Source organism: Ostrea edulis, chromosome 6, assembly GCF_947568905.1.
Source record: "Ostrea edulis chromosome 6, xbOstEdul1.1, whole genome shotgun sequence".
NCBI classification, from domain to species: Eukaryota; Metazoa; Mollusca; class Bivalvia; order Ostreida; family Ostreidae; genus Ostrea; species Ostrea edulis.
Genome location: NC_079169.1, coordinates 63,998,822 through 64,016,450, shown reverse-complemented (window position 1 = coordinate 64,016,450; position 17,629 = coordinate 63,998,822). Strand labels below are relative to the sequence as shown.

General features: G+C 35.3%; 2 protein-coding genes across 3 annotated transcripts in view; one reads left to right on the top strand and one right to left on the bottom strand.

The window, feature by feature from the left end:
* LOC125645753 (uncharacterized) overlaps positions 1-10,066 on the bottom strand; it is a 26,308-nt gene extending 16,242 nt beyond the window's left edge. The window contains exons 1-8 of one of the 2 annotated variants that reach the window (XM_048871551.2): positions 9,722-10,066; positions 4,103-4,365; positions 3,805-3,858; positions 1,566-1,643; positions 1,148-1,199; positions 914-1,031; positions 618-752; positions 479-527 (exon numbers count right to left, since the gene is read on the bottom strand). In XM_048871551.2, coding sequence (XP_048727508.2) covers positions 479-527; positions 618-752; positions 914-1,031; positions 1,148-1,199; positions 1,566-1,643; positions 3,805-3,858; positions 4,103-4,365; positions 9,722-9,806 — 834 coding nt within the window. In that variant the 5' untranslated portion in view covers positions 9,807-10,066. The remainder of the gene's footprint in view (positions 1-478; positions 528-617; positions 753-913; positions 1,032-1,147; positions 1,200-1,565; positions 1,644-3,804; positions 3,859-4,102; positions 4,366-9,721) is intronic. The other variant, XM_056140404.1, reaches the window with a different exon arrangement.
* A 138-nt stretch (positions 10,067-10,204) lies between these two features.
* On the top strand, positions 10,205-15,032 carry LOC125645755 (radial spoke head 14 homolog). Its single transcript, XM_048871558.2, has 10 exons — positions 10,205-10,394; positions 10,517-10,622; positions 10,749-10,835; positions 11,461-11,595; positions 12,518-12,594; positions 12,819-12,967; positions 13,138-13,254; positions 13,722-13,836; positions 14,218-14,280; positions 14,614-15,032. The coding sequence occupies exons 1-10, from the start codon at positions 10,302-10,304 to the stop codon at positions 14,695-14,697; spliced, it is 1,026 nt and encodes a 341-aa protein (XP_048727515.1). The 5' UTR covers positions 10,205-10,301; the 3' UTR covers positions 14,698-15,032.
* Positions 15,033-17,629: the final 2,597 nt, after the last annotated feature.

Below are 17,629 nucleotides of genomic sequence, written 5' to 3'. Positions count from 1 at the left end.
TAGAATGATTTGCATACCACATTGCGTTATTCTCTGAGCACAGCCATTTCTAAACAACAAGCGCAGGCATTTCTAAACAACTTTTAAACAGTAGCTGAAACACGCATTTTCATTGGATAAGCATGATGTAATCCAAACAGGGTTGTTTTCTCCATCCACTAGAGGGCGCCACTCAAAGCTACAAAAATCGCACTAAATCTGCCAAGGGTTTGTAGAGAAGCAGAGTGGATCATAAACACTTGGCTAGCGAAGATGGAGCAGTGAAACCTCCTCTTTTAATAAATTGCTCACATCAAAACAGTGCTGGTATGCCCCTGAATTTTCAAATATTGTATATGGGTGTATTACATTTACCTCAGAATTTTCTCTCAATCCAATGAAATTTTAGGAGAAAATTTAGCATAAAATATAGCTAATTACTGTTACTCACACATCATTGTGTATTTACAATAAATATGTAAATGAAGGAAGTGCTCACATGATCGTCTCTCGATGCTGATCCACAACTGCTGGTGAGGCTCACGATACTGAAAGTATATATCATTGTGTACGTAAAGTCAGAGATCTACAAAAAGTGCAATAGAGAGTAAATGAGTATTGAAGAGATGCCTGAATACCTATGAGGAGCAGACTTCTGACGAGTGGAGGCGGGGGTGATGGAGTGTGTACTCGAGTTACTTCTGTAACCTGTCTCGGCCCTACTTAGATCTGCTAAATTCACAGACCCTATTTCATTTTCTTTTGACTTCTGACTGTTGAAAAAATAAAAGATTATATCATAAGTTATGAGCAAACCAGCAGTTTTAAATCTGCAATATCACTTACTGATGGTTTGCAGGTAATCTTGTTTAGCTATGTAATGATTTGAATGGTGTAACTCGTGTTATGATGAGATATTAACAGGCAATCAAACCTAGATATCTTATCGATGGTCTTATCTTGTTCACTGTAGTGATCTGTAGAACTGTTATTAAGAAATTCTTGCAAGTCATCTTCTGCTGTTTTTCGTCTTCCGTCACAAACATAAACAGCTATCACAAAATAAATGTAAAAAGAAATAGCAAGCAAGTTACTTGTACCCCAAAGCAAAGACAATTCTGTAATGTTGTTTTACAAAGAAAACCCCTTAAAAACTGTAGTTACTTACCTCTTGATATTGTTTCTGACTTTTTGCCTTGATTAAATAGTCCCAGTCGTTTCTGGGGAGAAAAAAGGTACAAAATATACTGACCAATCAGTACAATCTCCTACACATTTGACCTTGTGCAAATGACCTTGAGTAAGTTGTCAACATCACACACCATATTGGCTCATAAGGATGAAGTGTCAAGTTAAGGAAAACTAACGTACCTATCAAAACTGTTTATAAATGAAAGCTATAGGATATACACAATATTTACATTTCCAATTTTTTTGCCTTCGATATCGTTACCAACTGTAAAGATAGCAATTTCCTCATGAATGTGATGCAGATGTGAGCAACGTGCGTATGAATCTCAATGGAAATATTACGTCTATTTCAATGACTGGGAATTCTGACAAAGAAGAAAATTTTATGTACTCACTGTCATTCGATTACTGGCAATTCTTGAAATAGCATTTTTTGTTTGTTGCTCTTTTTGTTCTTGGGCTGACCTGAGAGCCTACAAGAAAGTATACAATTTCAATAGTTGGTGTTTAAACAAGAGGCCCATGGGCCACATCGCTCACCTGAGTCACCTTGGCCCATATCTGAAGACTTTCCATATATATTTGCATGTAAAACCTTGGTCCCTATTATGGCCCAAACTACCCTTTGCAAACTTGAATCTACACTATGTCAGAAAGCTTTCATGTAAATGTCAACTTCTTTGGCCCAATGGTTCTTTTAAAGCTTTTTTCTATATTTGTATGTAAAACTTTGACACCCCCCCCCCCCCCACTTGTGGCCCCATCCTACCCCCCGGGGACCATGATTTGAACAAACTTTAATCTGCACTATGTCAGAAAGTTTTCTTGTAAATATCAGCTTTTCTGACTCAGTGGTTATTGAGAAAAAGATTTTAACTATATATTTGTATGTAAAACTTTGATCCCCCTTGTGGCCCCATCCTACCCCCGGAGCCCATGATTTGAAGAAACTTGAATCTGCACTATGTCAGAAAGTTTTCATGTAAAAATCAGCTTTTCTGGCTCAGTGGTTCTTGAGAAGATTTTTCCTATATATTTGTATGTAAAACTTTGATCCCCTAATGTGGCCCCATCCAACCCCCGGAGCCCATGATTTGAACAAACTTGAATCTGCATTATGTCAGGAAGCTTTCATGTAAATCTCAGCTTTTCTGGCTTAGTGGTTCTTGAGAAGAAGATTTTTAAAGTTTTTTCCTATATAGTTGTGTGTAAAAACTTTGATCCCCCCCCTTGGGGCCCCATCTTATCCCTGGGGGCCATGATTTGAACAAACTTGAATCTGCACTATGTCAGGAAGTTTTCATGTAAAAATCAGCTTTTCTGGCTTAGTGGTTCTTGAGAAAAAGATTTTTAAAGTTTTTCCCTATATATTTGTGTGTAAAACTTTGATCCCCCCTTGGGGCCCCATCTTATCCCCGGGGGCCATGATTTGAACAAACTTGAATCTGCACTATGTCAGAAAGTTTTCATGTAAAAATCAGCTTTTCTGGCTTAGTGGTTCTTGAGAAGATTTTTAAAGATTTTTCCTATATATTTGTATGTAAAACTTTGATCCCCTAATGTGGCCCCATCCAACCCCCGGGGCCCATGATTTGAACAAACTTGAATCTGCATTATGTCAGGAAGCTTTCATGTAAATCTCAGCTTTTCTGGCTTAGTGGTTCTTGAGAAGAAGATTTTTAAAGTTTTTCCCTATATATTTGTGTGCAAAACTTTGATCCCCCCTTGGGGCCCCATCCTATCCCCGGGGGCCATGATTTGAACAAACTTGAATCTGCACTATGTCAGGAAGTTTTCATGTAAAAATCAGCTTTTCTGACTCAGTGGTTCTTGAGAAGAAGATTTTTAAAGATTTTTCCTATATATTTGTATGTAAAACTTTGATCCCCTATTGTGGCCCCATCCAACCCCCGGGGCCCATGATTTGAACAAACTTGAATCTGCATTATGTCAGGAAGCTTTCATGTAAATCTCAGCTTTTCTGGCTTAGTGGTTCTTGAGAAGAAGATTTTTAAAGTTTTTCCCTATATATTTGTGTGCAAAACTTTGATCCCCCCTTGGGGCCCCATCCTATCCCCAGGGGCCATGATTTGAACAAACTTGAATCTGCACTATGTCAGGAAGTTTTCATGTAAAAATCAGCTTTTCTGACTCAGTGGTTCTTGAGAAGAAGATTTTTAAAGATTTTTCCTATATATTTGTATGTAAAACTTTGATCCCCCCTTGTGGCCCCATCCTACCACCGGGGGCCATGATTTGAACAAACTTGAATCTGCAATATGTCAGGAAGCTTTCAGGTAAATTTCAGCTCTTCTGGCCCAGTGGTTCTTGAGAAGAAGATTTTTAAATGACCCCACCCTATTTTTGCATTTTTGTGATTATCTCCCCTTTGAAAGGGACATGGCCCTTCATTTGAACAAACTTGAAGTTAGGTTGAAATTGGCCCAGTGGTTCTGGAGAAGAAGTCGAAAATGTGAAAAGTTTACAGACAGACGGACAGACAGACGGACGCCGGACAAAATGTGATCAGAATAGCTCACTTGAACCTTCGGTTCAGGTGAGCTAAAAAAGGATTGATATCAGAGAATTGGAATTATTTGCATGTTAACATAATGAGTACATACTTGTACTTACATATCTCAGATTTGAATCAGAATGTACTTGCACATGATCCAACCTTTCATCTGACTGGAATAAAATTCATAGATATGTAATCATTTATATACATGTCATTAAATTTTATAACCATATCTGTTGTAATCATGATATACATATGGCTGAATAATTTATGTATATAACTGTTTGTCTTTTAACATCATGCCAAGTAAATCATCAAATGGTGTCATAATGATGCTGTATATTTCAACAATACACAAGCTTTCTCTGTATGAAAATGATGAAAAAAATGCATCAAGAGTGAACAGTCCTGCACCTTATGAAGCTTTATTCCGGCTCCTTTTGATTTATTACTTTTCCTTTTCCTTCCCCTCGTTCTTCGTTCTGCTGGACTCATGGTGTTCTCCAAGGCATATCTATCTGTTGCATTGCACAAGTCTCTTAAATGTTTCTTACCAAAACCTGTATGGTGTGATCTTATTTTAGGAGAATCTGTCTTTGCCCTGCTAGCTTCGTTTTGTATCCCAGCAACAAGAAACGCCCCGTTTCCTCCAGGAGACTTAGAACGTGCTCTGAAGACTTAATATGAGGGAGAAGTATATCAATAAAGGAGAGATTTTAAGACTCTCAGTTGATAGAATTGTTTTGACATATAAATGAAAACAACATCATATACATTTTAGATTTACTATAGTTTTGTTTAATAATTCAAAGATTATACTGCACATTAAAGGGATTCGCGATTTCCCCCCAAATTTTGTTTTTCACTTTAAATGATCAAAATCTAGTCTAATATGTTTAGAAGGATACGTTTCACAAAAAATTAAGGTTATCTATCATGACAGAAGCTCATTATAGAGAGTTTATTATTTGTTTTGAAAACAAAGATTGAGGTGTGTTACACCCTAAATCATCCCCCGGCATCCCAAATCGTCGCCCTGGCAAGAATTTGGGGCAAGATTGCACTATCATTAGGGGTGATGATTTGGGATGTACTATAGTACACCCCCAATCATCGCCCGCCAATATTTCATTGACGTTTTTAGGTTAGATTACACAGAATATATTTCATATGCAGGAAGGGTGGTACATAGGTTTCACTTGGTCTGTTTGTCTGTCCGCACTCATATCTCTGGTGTTTGTCGAACTATTCCAACTATTGGGCTGAAATTTTGTATGTAGATTATAAGTGACCCTCTGACATGCCTCCCCAAAAATGAGAATTCTGAAATGAGAGTTTAAAGTGCCGTGAGCTGTGTATAATTTTCAGTAACTCTGCAATATCTCTGGTGTTTGTGAACCGATATGTTGGTGCATGTGTTCCTGGCATGTGCTTCCCGTAACATGAAATCTCTTGGTCGCGAACTCATAGCGCCAAGAGCTGTCATAGCGAACTATTTTCAACTGTCACTCTGGTGTTTGTGAACCGAGTGAGCTGAAATTTTGCATGTAGGTTTTATGGGACTAAACACATAGGTTTCATTTTTGAGAGAGAGAGAGAGAGAGAGAGAGAGAGAGAGAGAGAGAGCAACAGTTAAACAAACAAAATTTTGAAAAATAAAGAGGTTTCCACAAGTGTCCAAATGGTGGCTAACAGGCGTAATCTAATATAATCTGACGTCACTAACACATCTGCGGTGCACAAGACCTATAACAACCCCCATGATCAGCAGAATGACCCTATAGCAAAAGGCAAATGATTCATTGTCGGACACATCTCTCTCTCCCTCTCTCTGGAGGAGTGGACGAAAAAAATTAATATAGACAACAATGATACCACCACCACCAACAACAACAAATACAACTCTTTCAATATTAACAACACCACTACCAACCAAAACAACAACAACAAATACAACTCTTTCAATATTAACAACACCATTACCAACCAAAACAACAACAACAAATACAACTCTTTCAATATTAACAACACCACTACCAACCAAAACAACAACAAATACAACTCTTTCAATATTAACAACACCACTACCAACCAAAACAACAATAACAAATACTGTGATCGTAATAAATCTTTTTGAAAATATTACACAACAGAACACATAAAAGACGAAGTAGAAGATTAAAATGTCTTGCTTATAGGGTTTGGAGAACCTTTGCAGTCATAGCTGGACCACAGAAGATGAAAGAGGTGGAGTGGAGAAGGAGTTAACAAACAGGGCCAGTTTGTATGTAAATGATGTTTCCAAATAGTTGCTGCAAGGGGGGCGACAATTTGGGATGTGAGGTTATGCCCAAATCATCGATTTAGGATGGGCAACAATTTTGGGTGTTACATAAGAAACCCCAAATCGTCGCCGGCAACAATTTGGGGTGTAACAGAGGTGTGTTATTGTTTACGAAGTTTTCAAAATAAATGGATATTGATTATAAATACATTGTATCACATCTCAAGTATACTCTAGGTAAAATGTATCATTTAAAAGTTAAAATTTGTGATTGTACAAAATGAAGATTCTTTAAATTACAAAACTAACGTTTCACTGGTTTGTTTGTTTACATAAAAAGACTAGAGTCTTTGTTTACATAACACAGAATCAAAGCTAATATATTGCTCTTATCCTTGCATTCAGACGGTCCACATTTTGGTTGTCATCATTAAATGAGTTATATTTTTAATTTTCAACATTAAAAATGAAAAATATTTCTTTCAAAAAACAAGAACCAGTCCCTTTAATAACAATTTTTAATAGACTGTCAATGTTTTCTTTTCTCTTCCACAATAATAATATGCAGTTATAGATATGATGTTTACAAATGATGACAAGTAGTTAAATAAAACTTGAATAAAATCAAATTAAGTAAGCTACTCGTTAACAATAGGCCCATGGGCCACATCGCTCATTTGAGTCACCTTAGCCCATTTTAAAAGATTTTCTTGTATATTTGTATGTAAAACTTTGATCCCCTATTGTGGCTCAACCCTACCCCTGGGGGGCATGCTTTTAACAAACTTGAATTTGTACTGTGTCAGAAAGCTTTTATGTAAAAGTAAAATTGTCTGGGTCAGTGGTTTTTGAGAAGAAGATTTTTAAAGATTTTTTCTATATATTTATATATAACACTTTGATCTCTATTGCCCCCCCCCCCCACCCCCCCACCCCCACCACACACACACACACTGTTGGGGGATTGCTGGACAACTCGCCCCCAAGACAACTTGCCTTCTCTCAGGACAAGTCGCCCCTTCTCGAGACAACTTGCCCCCAATATGATATAAATATATTATCACATTTTATTTTCATTTTGTGTGTGTGTGTAATTGTACAAAAATTTACACTTTTAAATCCTATAAAGATACGTCTTTTTATTTCATACTTTAACACGAATGGTAAATTCTAATAGAATTATACACAGATTTAATTAGTACATTTCAGAAAAAATGACATTTTTCATAATTCAGTCTGCTAGGAAAATTATATTTACTGATATTCAGTTATTGATTAAATGTCTCCAATACTGGGAAAATTTTGGGGTGTTTTTTTTTTTGGAAGGTGTGTGTGTTTTATCGATACAGTATGTATACTACATAAGCATAAATGTGAAGCATGAATATTCTGATACATGTAATTATCTTTAAATGCGTTTCACAACTAATTCCTGTTGAAAAATCACAAAATTCCTTTTTTAGAAATTTTATAACGGCTTTGCTTTACGGCTTCTTTTTAAGCTGCGATTTCAAAGTGAAAAGTACTCTGATGACAAATACCTTAACGTTTGAAGTAAATGTATAACAGCTTGGGGAAATCAAACAATTAGATTTAACAACGGACGCCGATTATTGATAATTATACTACATCAGCTGTGGGCCAAGCTAATACTCTCCCTATACCAAACGCTAACTTGTTTCCGCTGAAATTATATAGTTTACATGTACATACAAACGATGATGAATTTACTGAACCCAAACACTGGATTTTCACAAAAAATCTTTCGTCTTGCATGAAATTACACGAAGTTCAGTGTTTATGTGAACATGTCTTTGTGTCTGTGATGTATATGCTATGTATTAGAAATTTATTAACTTTTGCCAATACATCTCTTGGATTTAGACCAAAAATGATAATTGTAAACATGACTATGATATGAAGGGCGAGTTATCTCAAGATAGGGGGTGAGTTGTCCCAAAGAGTTGTCTTGAGGGAGAGTTGCCTTAGGGGCGAGTTGTTCCAAAGAGGGGGAGAGTTGTCTTGGGGGGCGAATTGTCCTGATACCCTCTGGGGGCCATGGTTTTAACAAACTTGAATCTGCACTATGTCAGGAAGCAATCATGCAAATGTAAACTTTTCTGGCCAAGTGATTCTTCTGAAGAAGATTTTTAATAATTTTCCCTATATATTTGTATGTAAAACTTTGATCCCCTATTGTGGCTCCATCCTACCTCTGGGGGGCATGCTTTTAACAAACTTGAATCTGCACTATGTTAGGAAGCTTTCATGTAAATTAAAAGTAAACTTCTCTGGGTCAGTGGTTCTTGAGAAGATTTTTAATAATTTTCCCTATATATTTGTCTGTAAAACTTTGATCCCCTATTGCGGCCCCATCCTACCCCCGGGGGCCATGATATAAACAAACTTGAATCTGCACTATGTAAGGAATCTTTTATGTAAATTTGTACTTTTCTGGCCCAGTGGTTCTTGAGATTCTTATAGATTTTCCCATTATAATTGCATGTAAAAGTAAGATAAATTGGACCCAGTATGAATTGAATCGTAAATCCAAATTGTCCTGTTCTTAAGCAAAAGCGAACTGAGCTAACTCCAAATTTCCCCAGCCCTGCCCAATATCCAGCCAATAAATATTTTGTTAAACCTTGTAAATTAACAAACTTTTGATTTTCTGTTGAAAAACATCTCAATGGTGAATCCATTTCCAGCCAATAAATATTTTGTTAAACCTTGTAAATTAACAAACTTTTGATTTTCTGTTGAAAATTGAACCAATGTAGCCAAGGATGAGCCCCCCCCCCCCCCCCCCCCCCAAAGTAACTAGCTTTGGAAAAAAAATTAGGTCAAATTTTGCATCAGAAGTAAAATTAGTACATACAACTTATATGCATTAGCCATGCAATATATGATCCAAGTAGAGATTTAAAATTTGTGAAACTGGACATGCACCAAGAATACGGAGCTTTCGGGATGTGTCGGAACGACCGGTTCTATTTGACTTTTATACACAACGGTCACGTGATTATAACTAATTGTAGGGCAAAGTTGACATAGGTACAAGTGGTGTTTTGCTAGCAGACGGTCTGTAAAGAGCTAGGCGCAGTCCTAGGATGATGTTCCTAGTCAGTATTGGTGCTTAGTACCTGGGTATAAATTAGATGGGATGGAAAAGGCGCATTTAGATGTGTATCATTGGATCCAAGACATGAAATTTTACCCATATCCTCAAGATACTCCCTAGATTTATTTTCCTCGCCAACTCGCATTTAATTTAATCAAATGCATTTTCCTTTAAAATGGTTGTAGTGATTCCTTACTTTCAAAGAAAGCATTTAAATGCAGGAATTTGATAGCAATTGAAGTATTCCATGCTTGTTTAGTTAGTTCTTATTGTAATCTGGAAGTGACATGCCCTACAATTACGTTCAACGCGCGATGAAAGTCAGAGTGGATCCGTATCTCGAAAGTCCCGTATTGTAAATAGGTCATTCATCCTGAAAATGTTTGTACATGCAAGTCATTCATAACAATGACATCTGTAACTTATATTCTTGTATACCTACCTAGACATGGGCACAAAATATAATTAATTCGAAAAAAAATCAGATGCCATGAAGGGTACTGCTTCATACTTTATCTTTGTCAAAAGTATCTGAAGCAAATCTAGTAGTCTGCAACCCTCGATGTACAAATAAAATTTGGTCTGTTATTAAACTTATATGTCATATTGTAATTTTCCAATTATTTACCCTCTAAAACAGATTCTTTGATCTTTTGCTTCTCTTTAACTGCTGTTTTTCTTATGAACTCTTCAATTCTTCTATGTCTTCCCATCTGACTAGAAATCAACCAGCGCAAAAATGAATTATCTCCCTTTACGCAGCATTTGCCCTTTGAAACAAATAAAACCTTGCATTTCCTTGACTTTAAATATATATTATTCAAGCTATCAGAAATCAATATTTAGAGAATACACCAGTATGTATATATATATATATATATTGCCTTAAGGTGGATTTCACATAAATACTTTTTCCATCAAATTCGTAAACTTGAAAACGCCGCCATTACAGACTGCAACTATTGACGAAACTAAAGTTGAAAAAACAAACATGGTTAATGATAACAGTTTTTTCGTCTGAATAAATTTTCAATTTCGTATTTTAATTGATTTAATGTTAAATAGTTGAAAATGTCCGAAATATTTACATTTTAACAAATATACGAAAATAATATAACAGCTTTACATGTGCTCTATCGCCACTGGTAACCAGTGTAAATCCTGTAGAACAATCTCAGTGTTGAATTTTTAATTCTTTACAAGGCAATATGGCACAAACAGTTATATCTGCAAATTATCCACCGCATATCGATCCGACACGGACACCTCTAGCATATGGAGATAGAGCTCTTCCACGATTGGTAAGATAAAATGTACAGCACTTAGTTTTACATAGAGGAAATGCGGAATAAAGTTAATAGATTGTATTGTAAACAAAATCCATTAAAGTGATTACAATAAGAATCTTATTATATTTTCATAGAACAAAGAACTGAAGGACTCAACACTTCTAGTTCGCCAAAGAGCTGTGATGTCATTATGCGACCATTTACACGATCCTGAACATATAGCAGAAGCTTTAAGAGTGGGTATGTAACAGAATATTAATATTTACTGTTTAGTACATCAGATATAATTGATTGAATCTGATTCATTTGGAAAAAAATTAACATACACATGTTAACTGTATTAGTGGTTTATATTTTGTGTTTTAGGAATAGCAGAAAGTTTGAAGTCCCTACTTGCTGATGCAGATTTAACAGTCAGACAGAAAGCAACCGAATGTTTATTTGTAATTGGAGGTAAGATTTCTGCAATTGCAATTAGTTACCAAAGTTTCAACTTGTTGCAAGTTTTCACTTTATAACTATTAATTAAGTCTACAAATTTTTTAGACATTTTTGGTCCTCTTCATACATGTACATCATCCCAAGATTGATAACAAATCCCAAAATCGATAAAAGACAACTGAAGTTTACACAAATAAATTGATTTCTAAATCTGTGTACTTATCTAAAGAGACACTTTGGCAAAAGATAAAATAAAAAGATCATTTTCCTGCTGCTTTCTCCAAATTTGTTAAATTGTAATGTTGAATGCAAGGCTAAAAAATTACAAGTTTTGAAAAGTAAAAATTCCAGTGCTACATTGATGTATTTATGCCCCATGAAGAATTAATGATAATTCTACCTTCCTAACCACATGTGCTGATGATGTAAACAGGATATTATGCTTTTCATATATATATATGATGACAGACTACGCCATGTGATTTAAGTACTTCAAAAATTAACACTCCTCTGATGTCTTATAAAGATTATATTTAGATAGTCTCTTCCATTGCCTTTTGTTCAACTTTAAATGTTCTTGCCTCCAAATGACCTATACATGTATTGTTTTTTTAATTAAAAAAATTTCTTTTCACAGGTCATGCAATAGGTAGAGATGCTTTTTTGGACAATGGGATTATACCACCAGTGGCAAAACTGTTCGATGACAAGGAAGACATTGCGAGAAAGAATGCACATCAAGCAATGAAAATGATTTCTGAAACACCTCCAGGTACATACACAGATCAGTAGAAAATGTTCAAACACACAGAGATTTCTAGATTTAGTTAGGACACAACATCCCTGTCTTATAATTTGAGAGTTAACCAGAACAAGGAATCTAGACTAAATTTATACACAACATGTCCCATGTACGCCAGACTCCAGTTTTAAGGATGAATAACACATCTCAACTTTTTTAAGTGGAAGAATGCAAAAATAAAATTGTTCTTCTTTCATTACCTGTCAGGTTAGTTCAGTGGTTTGAGGCATTACGCTGGCAATTAATCTGTAGATTAGACATTTGAGTCTCACAGGGGTTTTAGTTTATATACTTCTCGATTTTACACGTAGACTATAATTTTTTTGCTACATGAGGTGTTAAGACATGACAAAGTAATGTTGCATATAAATCCTACACTACAACTTCTTTACATATAAAGCCAATTTAAATGAGTTGATCATTATCATCCCCACCTGCCCCTCAAAAAAGGGCCCACCCCGATTTTTTTTTATTTTCGCAAAAATTATGATTTCAAACAAACTTGCTTCTCAGTAACATGAGTGAATGATGATTAAAGTCACATAATGTTGGTTTTATATCTTCTACCAAAGATTCTTTGAATGTTAACTTGATTAACACTTTGTGTGATGCCTTTTGTCATTAATTTTTTTTTCTCAGGAAAAAATTAAAAAATTAAATCCTCCCACTTGCTCCATATATTTGATCTATGACAATCTTAATCAGTGTGTTATACCTCCTTAAACAGTTCAAGAAACATTTCACATGTAAGCAACTTAATCTAGTAACTTGGAATATTAGACAACACATGAAATAGTAATTAGTTTTTTTAAAAAATGACCTGTTTTTGTTGTTGAGATAGCCAATTTTACAATTGTCAATATAATAACCAACATCTACTTGCAATTTTCAGGAGCTGAAGGAATTGTGTTGGCTAATTTAGTCCCCACTCTTGTGAAAAAATTATCATCAGAGAAAGATGAAATCAAGGCAAGACATTTATACATATATGTGTAATGTTAGATGGTTAATTTGTTCAGAGAGAAAATATCTTATTCAATATCCACTTTGATAAAGTGTATAAAATAAATTTGGGGAGTGAAATAAACTTTGTAATTATCCCACTATTCTCATGATCAAAGTTTAGAAAAAGACTTGGCTGTTATCACAATATTAAGTTTTGATAATAAATATTGAGGGTTTTTCTGTTTTAGGTTTTGATTTTAGACACCTTACACTACTGCATGAGAGTTGACACCAATCAAGCCTTAGGTGCTGGGGCTATGGAGACATTCACTAAACTCTTGGACCACGCTTCTGATGTGATCAGAGCAAAAGCTGCCAGGGACATCATGGATCTAAGGTACAACTGATAAACTGTAAAAATCAGTCAATTTATTGCTAGTCATGGGTATAAAATAGTATCGCATGCAAAGTGCACTAATCTAATCATTAAAATCATACAAAAAAACAAACTGAATATTGAATTCATGAAACTTCTAGTCTGTGTCATCACTGCCTCTTATGTTACAGTGTTCCTTTGGATGGCAAGAACAAGGCAGTAGAAGTCAAGTGTGTGCCTTCCTTAGTCAGGCTCCTGAAGGACAAAGAGCCAGACGTACGGGCAAATGCTGCAGGTGCCCTCATGATGTAAGTCACAATACATCACAATAAAATCTACAAAGTTTTGTCCCTTTACAATGGAGCTTAAGGGGGTAGAGCAACACAATGGTGCATATGTGCCTGAATTCCTGTGTAGTACAAATATAAAATACATTGGATTCAGTAACATTTCCAAATATACCCTGTTGAAATTGCAGTGCTTTATTTTTCTGTTTTCCATTGTTGAAATAATTAACATTCCAATTTATTGCCAGTTGCTATGCATGACGAAATTGTATAATATGTAGTTAAAGTGATTTCTTACTGTTTAGAAGAATGATATAGAATTCAGTATTACTTTAATTCATATTTATGTTCTGCTATTACCATACTTTTAAAAAAAAATATAATATGTATACAAGTGATCAGATTGAAAAAAGTATTGTTGCATACTAATAAATATAACTAATAAATATAATGAGGGATGAAATAGTGACAGTAATTTTTATCCTTAGGATTACTATAACAACAAAGGGTAAATACACTGCCATAAATGAAGGAAAAGCCATTCAGCCCCTGGTAGATTTGGTGGATGATTCTGTGAGTGAGGTCAGGCTGAATGCCATCAAGGTAAGAAGCATTTTAGTTAAATCAATTAATACGAAATTGAAAACACTTTTATTTTTAATGCTCAAAGGCCTCATGCATGCATGGTCAGTATGTAGGAAACATATTTTGAGAAAAACCACTTTCAGCAAGATTTTAGATTCAGCTTACACTGAATCCAGTAAATTAGCATACAGAAAAATCCAAAGTGTTGTGTTAACTTTAATTTGAGAGCATGTAGATGATTTTCTTTTTTTTTAAAAAGGGGGAGGGGGCTCTAAAATTTTCTATGTTTGGGGATGTTTTCTGGATCAGTTAAAGAGCTAGGAGAAACAAACAACATTTCAATTTAAGCCTATTGTATTACTAAATTTGATAATATATGTACCATGGTACTAATTTCAGGCTTTGACTTGTTTGTCCGAGGCTCCTGAGGGTAGAGTTGTATTACTAAAACATGTAGAGAAGGTAAGGATATGATCATAACTGTAGTGCTTTTGGTAGTGAAGTAAATTTTCATGTTACTGTAAACCTGGATATTTTCATGCATTGTTGATTACATGAATTCATTTAATGGGTACAATTCAAATGCAAAAGTTACTTTTGTAATGCAGAATATTTTAATATGCACATTAAGGTCAAGCAAATAATTTGGAGATTTTATTTTTCATATAAATTTACAACTCTATGTGTCTGCCGCATTCACAATACATCGTTAACATTTTGTGATTTTTTTTTTTCACAAAACAATGTTGCAATATTTCATTTTTTGAATACCTTTCTATTTTTACCTCCCAACAGATAAGGGACCATGAAAAGGACTCCATTCCTGCTGTTGTGAAGGCAGCCACCATAGCCGTTCGAGTGATCACATGGAAACCCTGAGTGCTTAGTTCAAGTGATGAGTGAATGTGTCTGGTGCACGTGTGTGTGTGGAGTATGACTGTTGTTCAGTTCAAACTGTGATATGTAAATAGACATCTCATCATTAATGTGCAATCATGAATGTTTGAATCATATCTGTATTGGAAACTATTTTTCAAAAAAAAAAAAACATTGAAAAATGAAATACACCAAGAGAAAAGGTATCATGCTATTTGCTTAATACTTGTCTCTTATATAATTTCAAATCATATGGATTTATATTATTTTACTCTATAAATTCCATTTATCTTTCTGGAGCATATCTAATTTTTGTTTCTATTAAACTATTTATCCATTATGTGTTTCTTTTATATAAGTGAGGGTCATTTGAATCTCAGAAATTAATATTTTAAACATCAGAACAGAGAATACGTTTTAAAATAATCTACAGGCATCACACCTTTAGAATAAGTTGATTAAAGTTTGCTTCCCTTGTGTTGAACAGAACACATACAGATAGACATGTTTGAATCAACACAACTCATTTCCTACAAGGAAGAGCATTTGATTCAGACATGTCAATATGATGTTTTGTTTATCAGAAAAATCACAAGATTTACAGGAACTCATGCTACTAGCATATTTTCATCACTGTTGGAAGGAGGAGGATCATTATAATTGGTACAAGACCCCTCCCAACAACATGAAGCATTGATCACTTTGTCAGTGTCACACATCTCAGACTCAGGAGCCTGTATTCGTTGAATAATACAAGAGGCCCACAGGCCTTATTGGTCACTTGAGTACTAGTGAAAAATTATCATTACTCCCAAGGGCTATGAAATCTAGAAAAAAAAATTCCTGTTCTGAATATATAGGCAAAATTTTAACATTCAGCAAATTAGTATAAAACAAGATGTGTTCTTACAGCTTCAATGCCCTCATAAGTGCTCACACTGATGAAAGGCTTTACATAGTATAATAGGTGTATTAACATTAAAAGATATGACTAATTTGGACCCATCCTAGGGTCAAAACCCTGGGTTGTGAAATTCACCATTTTTTGTACATCTTTTTTTGCTATTCCTTAGTATGCATTTAGATTTTATACAGTATCAGCAAACTTGCACATAAACACTATATACTAAGTTTGGACCCACCCTGGGGGTCAAAATCTCTACCATGGGGATCATGAAATTTACAATTTTGGTAGAAGCCTTCCTGCGTTACATCTTAATGCATTTCGTTTTTCTTAAACATGTGTGGTTCTTGAGAAGATTTTTGAAAATTGGTAAATTTTGGGGAGTTTTTGCCCCGTCCCCAATGCCCCAGGGGTGCAGGAATCCTGATATTTACAATTTATACGTCCCCCTTGTTCGAAAGATGCTTCATACCAAATTTGAAAAGAATTGTAAAGATATAGTTATCAAGAAGTTAAAAATGTCTATTGTTCACACATTAAATAACTGATCATTTTGGGCCCACCCAGATACCAAAACCCCTACCCCTGGGATTATCAAATTAACAATTTTGGTGAAGGACTACCTGTTCTTTCTAAATATCCATTTAGTATCAATAGCACTAAAGAAGATGTTATTTAAGTGTTTTACACATAAACACTATATAAGAAGTTTGGTCCCGCCCTGGGGTCACAACCCCTACCCCAGGAATCATGACATTTACAATTTTGGTAGAGGTCTTCCTGCTCTCCATTATCATGCATTTATAGTTTTTATACGCCCGTCTTAAGACGGGACATATTATGGTATGGCGGTCATGTCCGTCCGTCTGTCTGTCCGTCTGTCTGTTAGCTTTTTCGTGTCCGACCCGTAACTTAAATACTACAAGGCCTAGAATCATCAAACTTTGTCTGTAGATACATCTTGGGTAGAAGGTGTGTCGCACATTAAAACCAGGTCACTGTGACTTTTCATTAAGAAGATATCCGTCTGTCCATCCGTCTGTTAGCTTTTTCGTGTCCGACCCGTAACTTAAATACTACAAGGCCTAGAATCATCAAACTTTGTCTGTAGATACCTTTTGGGTAGAAGGTGTGTCGCACATTAAAACCAGGTCACTGTGACTTTTCATTAAGAAGATATCCGTCCGTCTGTTAGCTTTTTCGTGTCCGACCCGTAACTTAAATACTACAAGGCCTAGAATCATCAAACTTTGTCTGTAGATACATCTTGGGTAGAAGGTGTGTCGCACATTAAAACCAGGTCACTGTGACTTTTCATTAAGAAGATATGGCCATATATGGCAAAAACTTGTCCGGCTCATAACTTGAAAACTATTAGACCTAGAATCACCAAAATTGGTCAACTAATGCATCTTAGGTAGAAGGTGTGTCGCATCCTACTTTAAGGTCACTGTGACATTTAATTAAGTTGATATAAAAAAAAAATGTTTTAATGGGTACAATCTATACTGTTAACAATATGTGACGGGCGTATCATGTGCCGTGGCGGTGCACTTTATTCTTACAAGTGCAGTTCTTGCAAAGATTTTTGAAAATTGTTCAATTGGGGGCAGATTTTGCCCTGCCCTAATGCCCCAGGGGGCAGAAATCCTGAAATTTACAATTTATGCCCCCCTTGTTCCAAAGATGTTTCATACCAAATTTGAAAAGAATTGGAATGATAGTTATCAAGCAGAAGTTAAAAATGTGTATTGTTCACACATTTAATAACTGACCATTTTGGCCCCCACCCCAATACCAAAACTCCTACCCCTGGGATCATAAAATTTATAATTTTGGTAAAGGACTACCTGTTTATCCTAAATATCTATTTAGTCTCAATAGCACTAAAGATGTTATTTAAGTGTTTTACACATAAACACTATATACCAAGTTTGGCCCCGCCCTGGGGTCAGAACCCCTACCCCGGGTATCATGAAATTTACAATTTTGGTAGAGGCTTTCCTGCTCTCCATCACCATGCATTTGGTT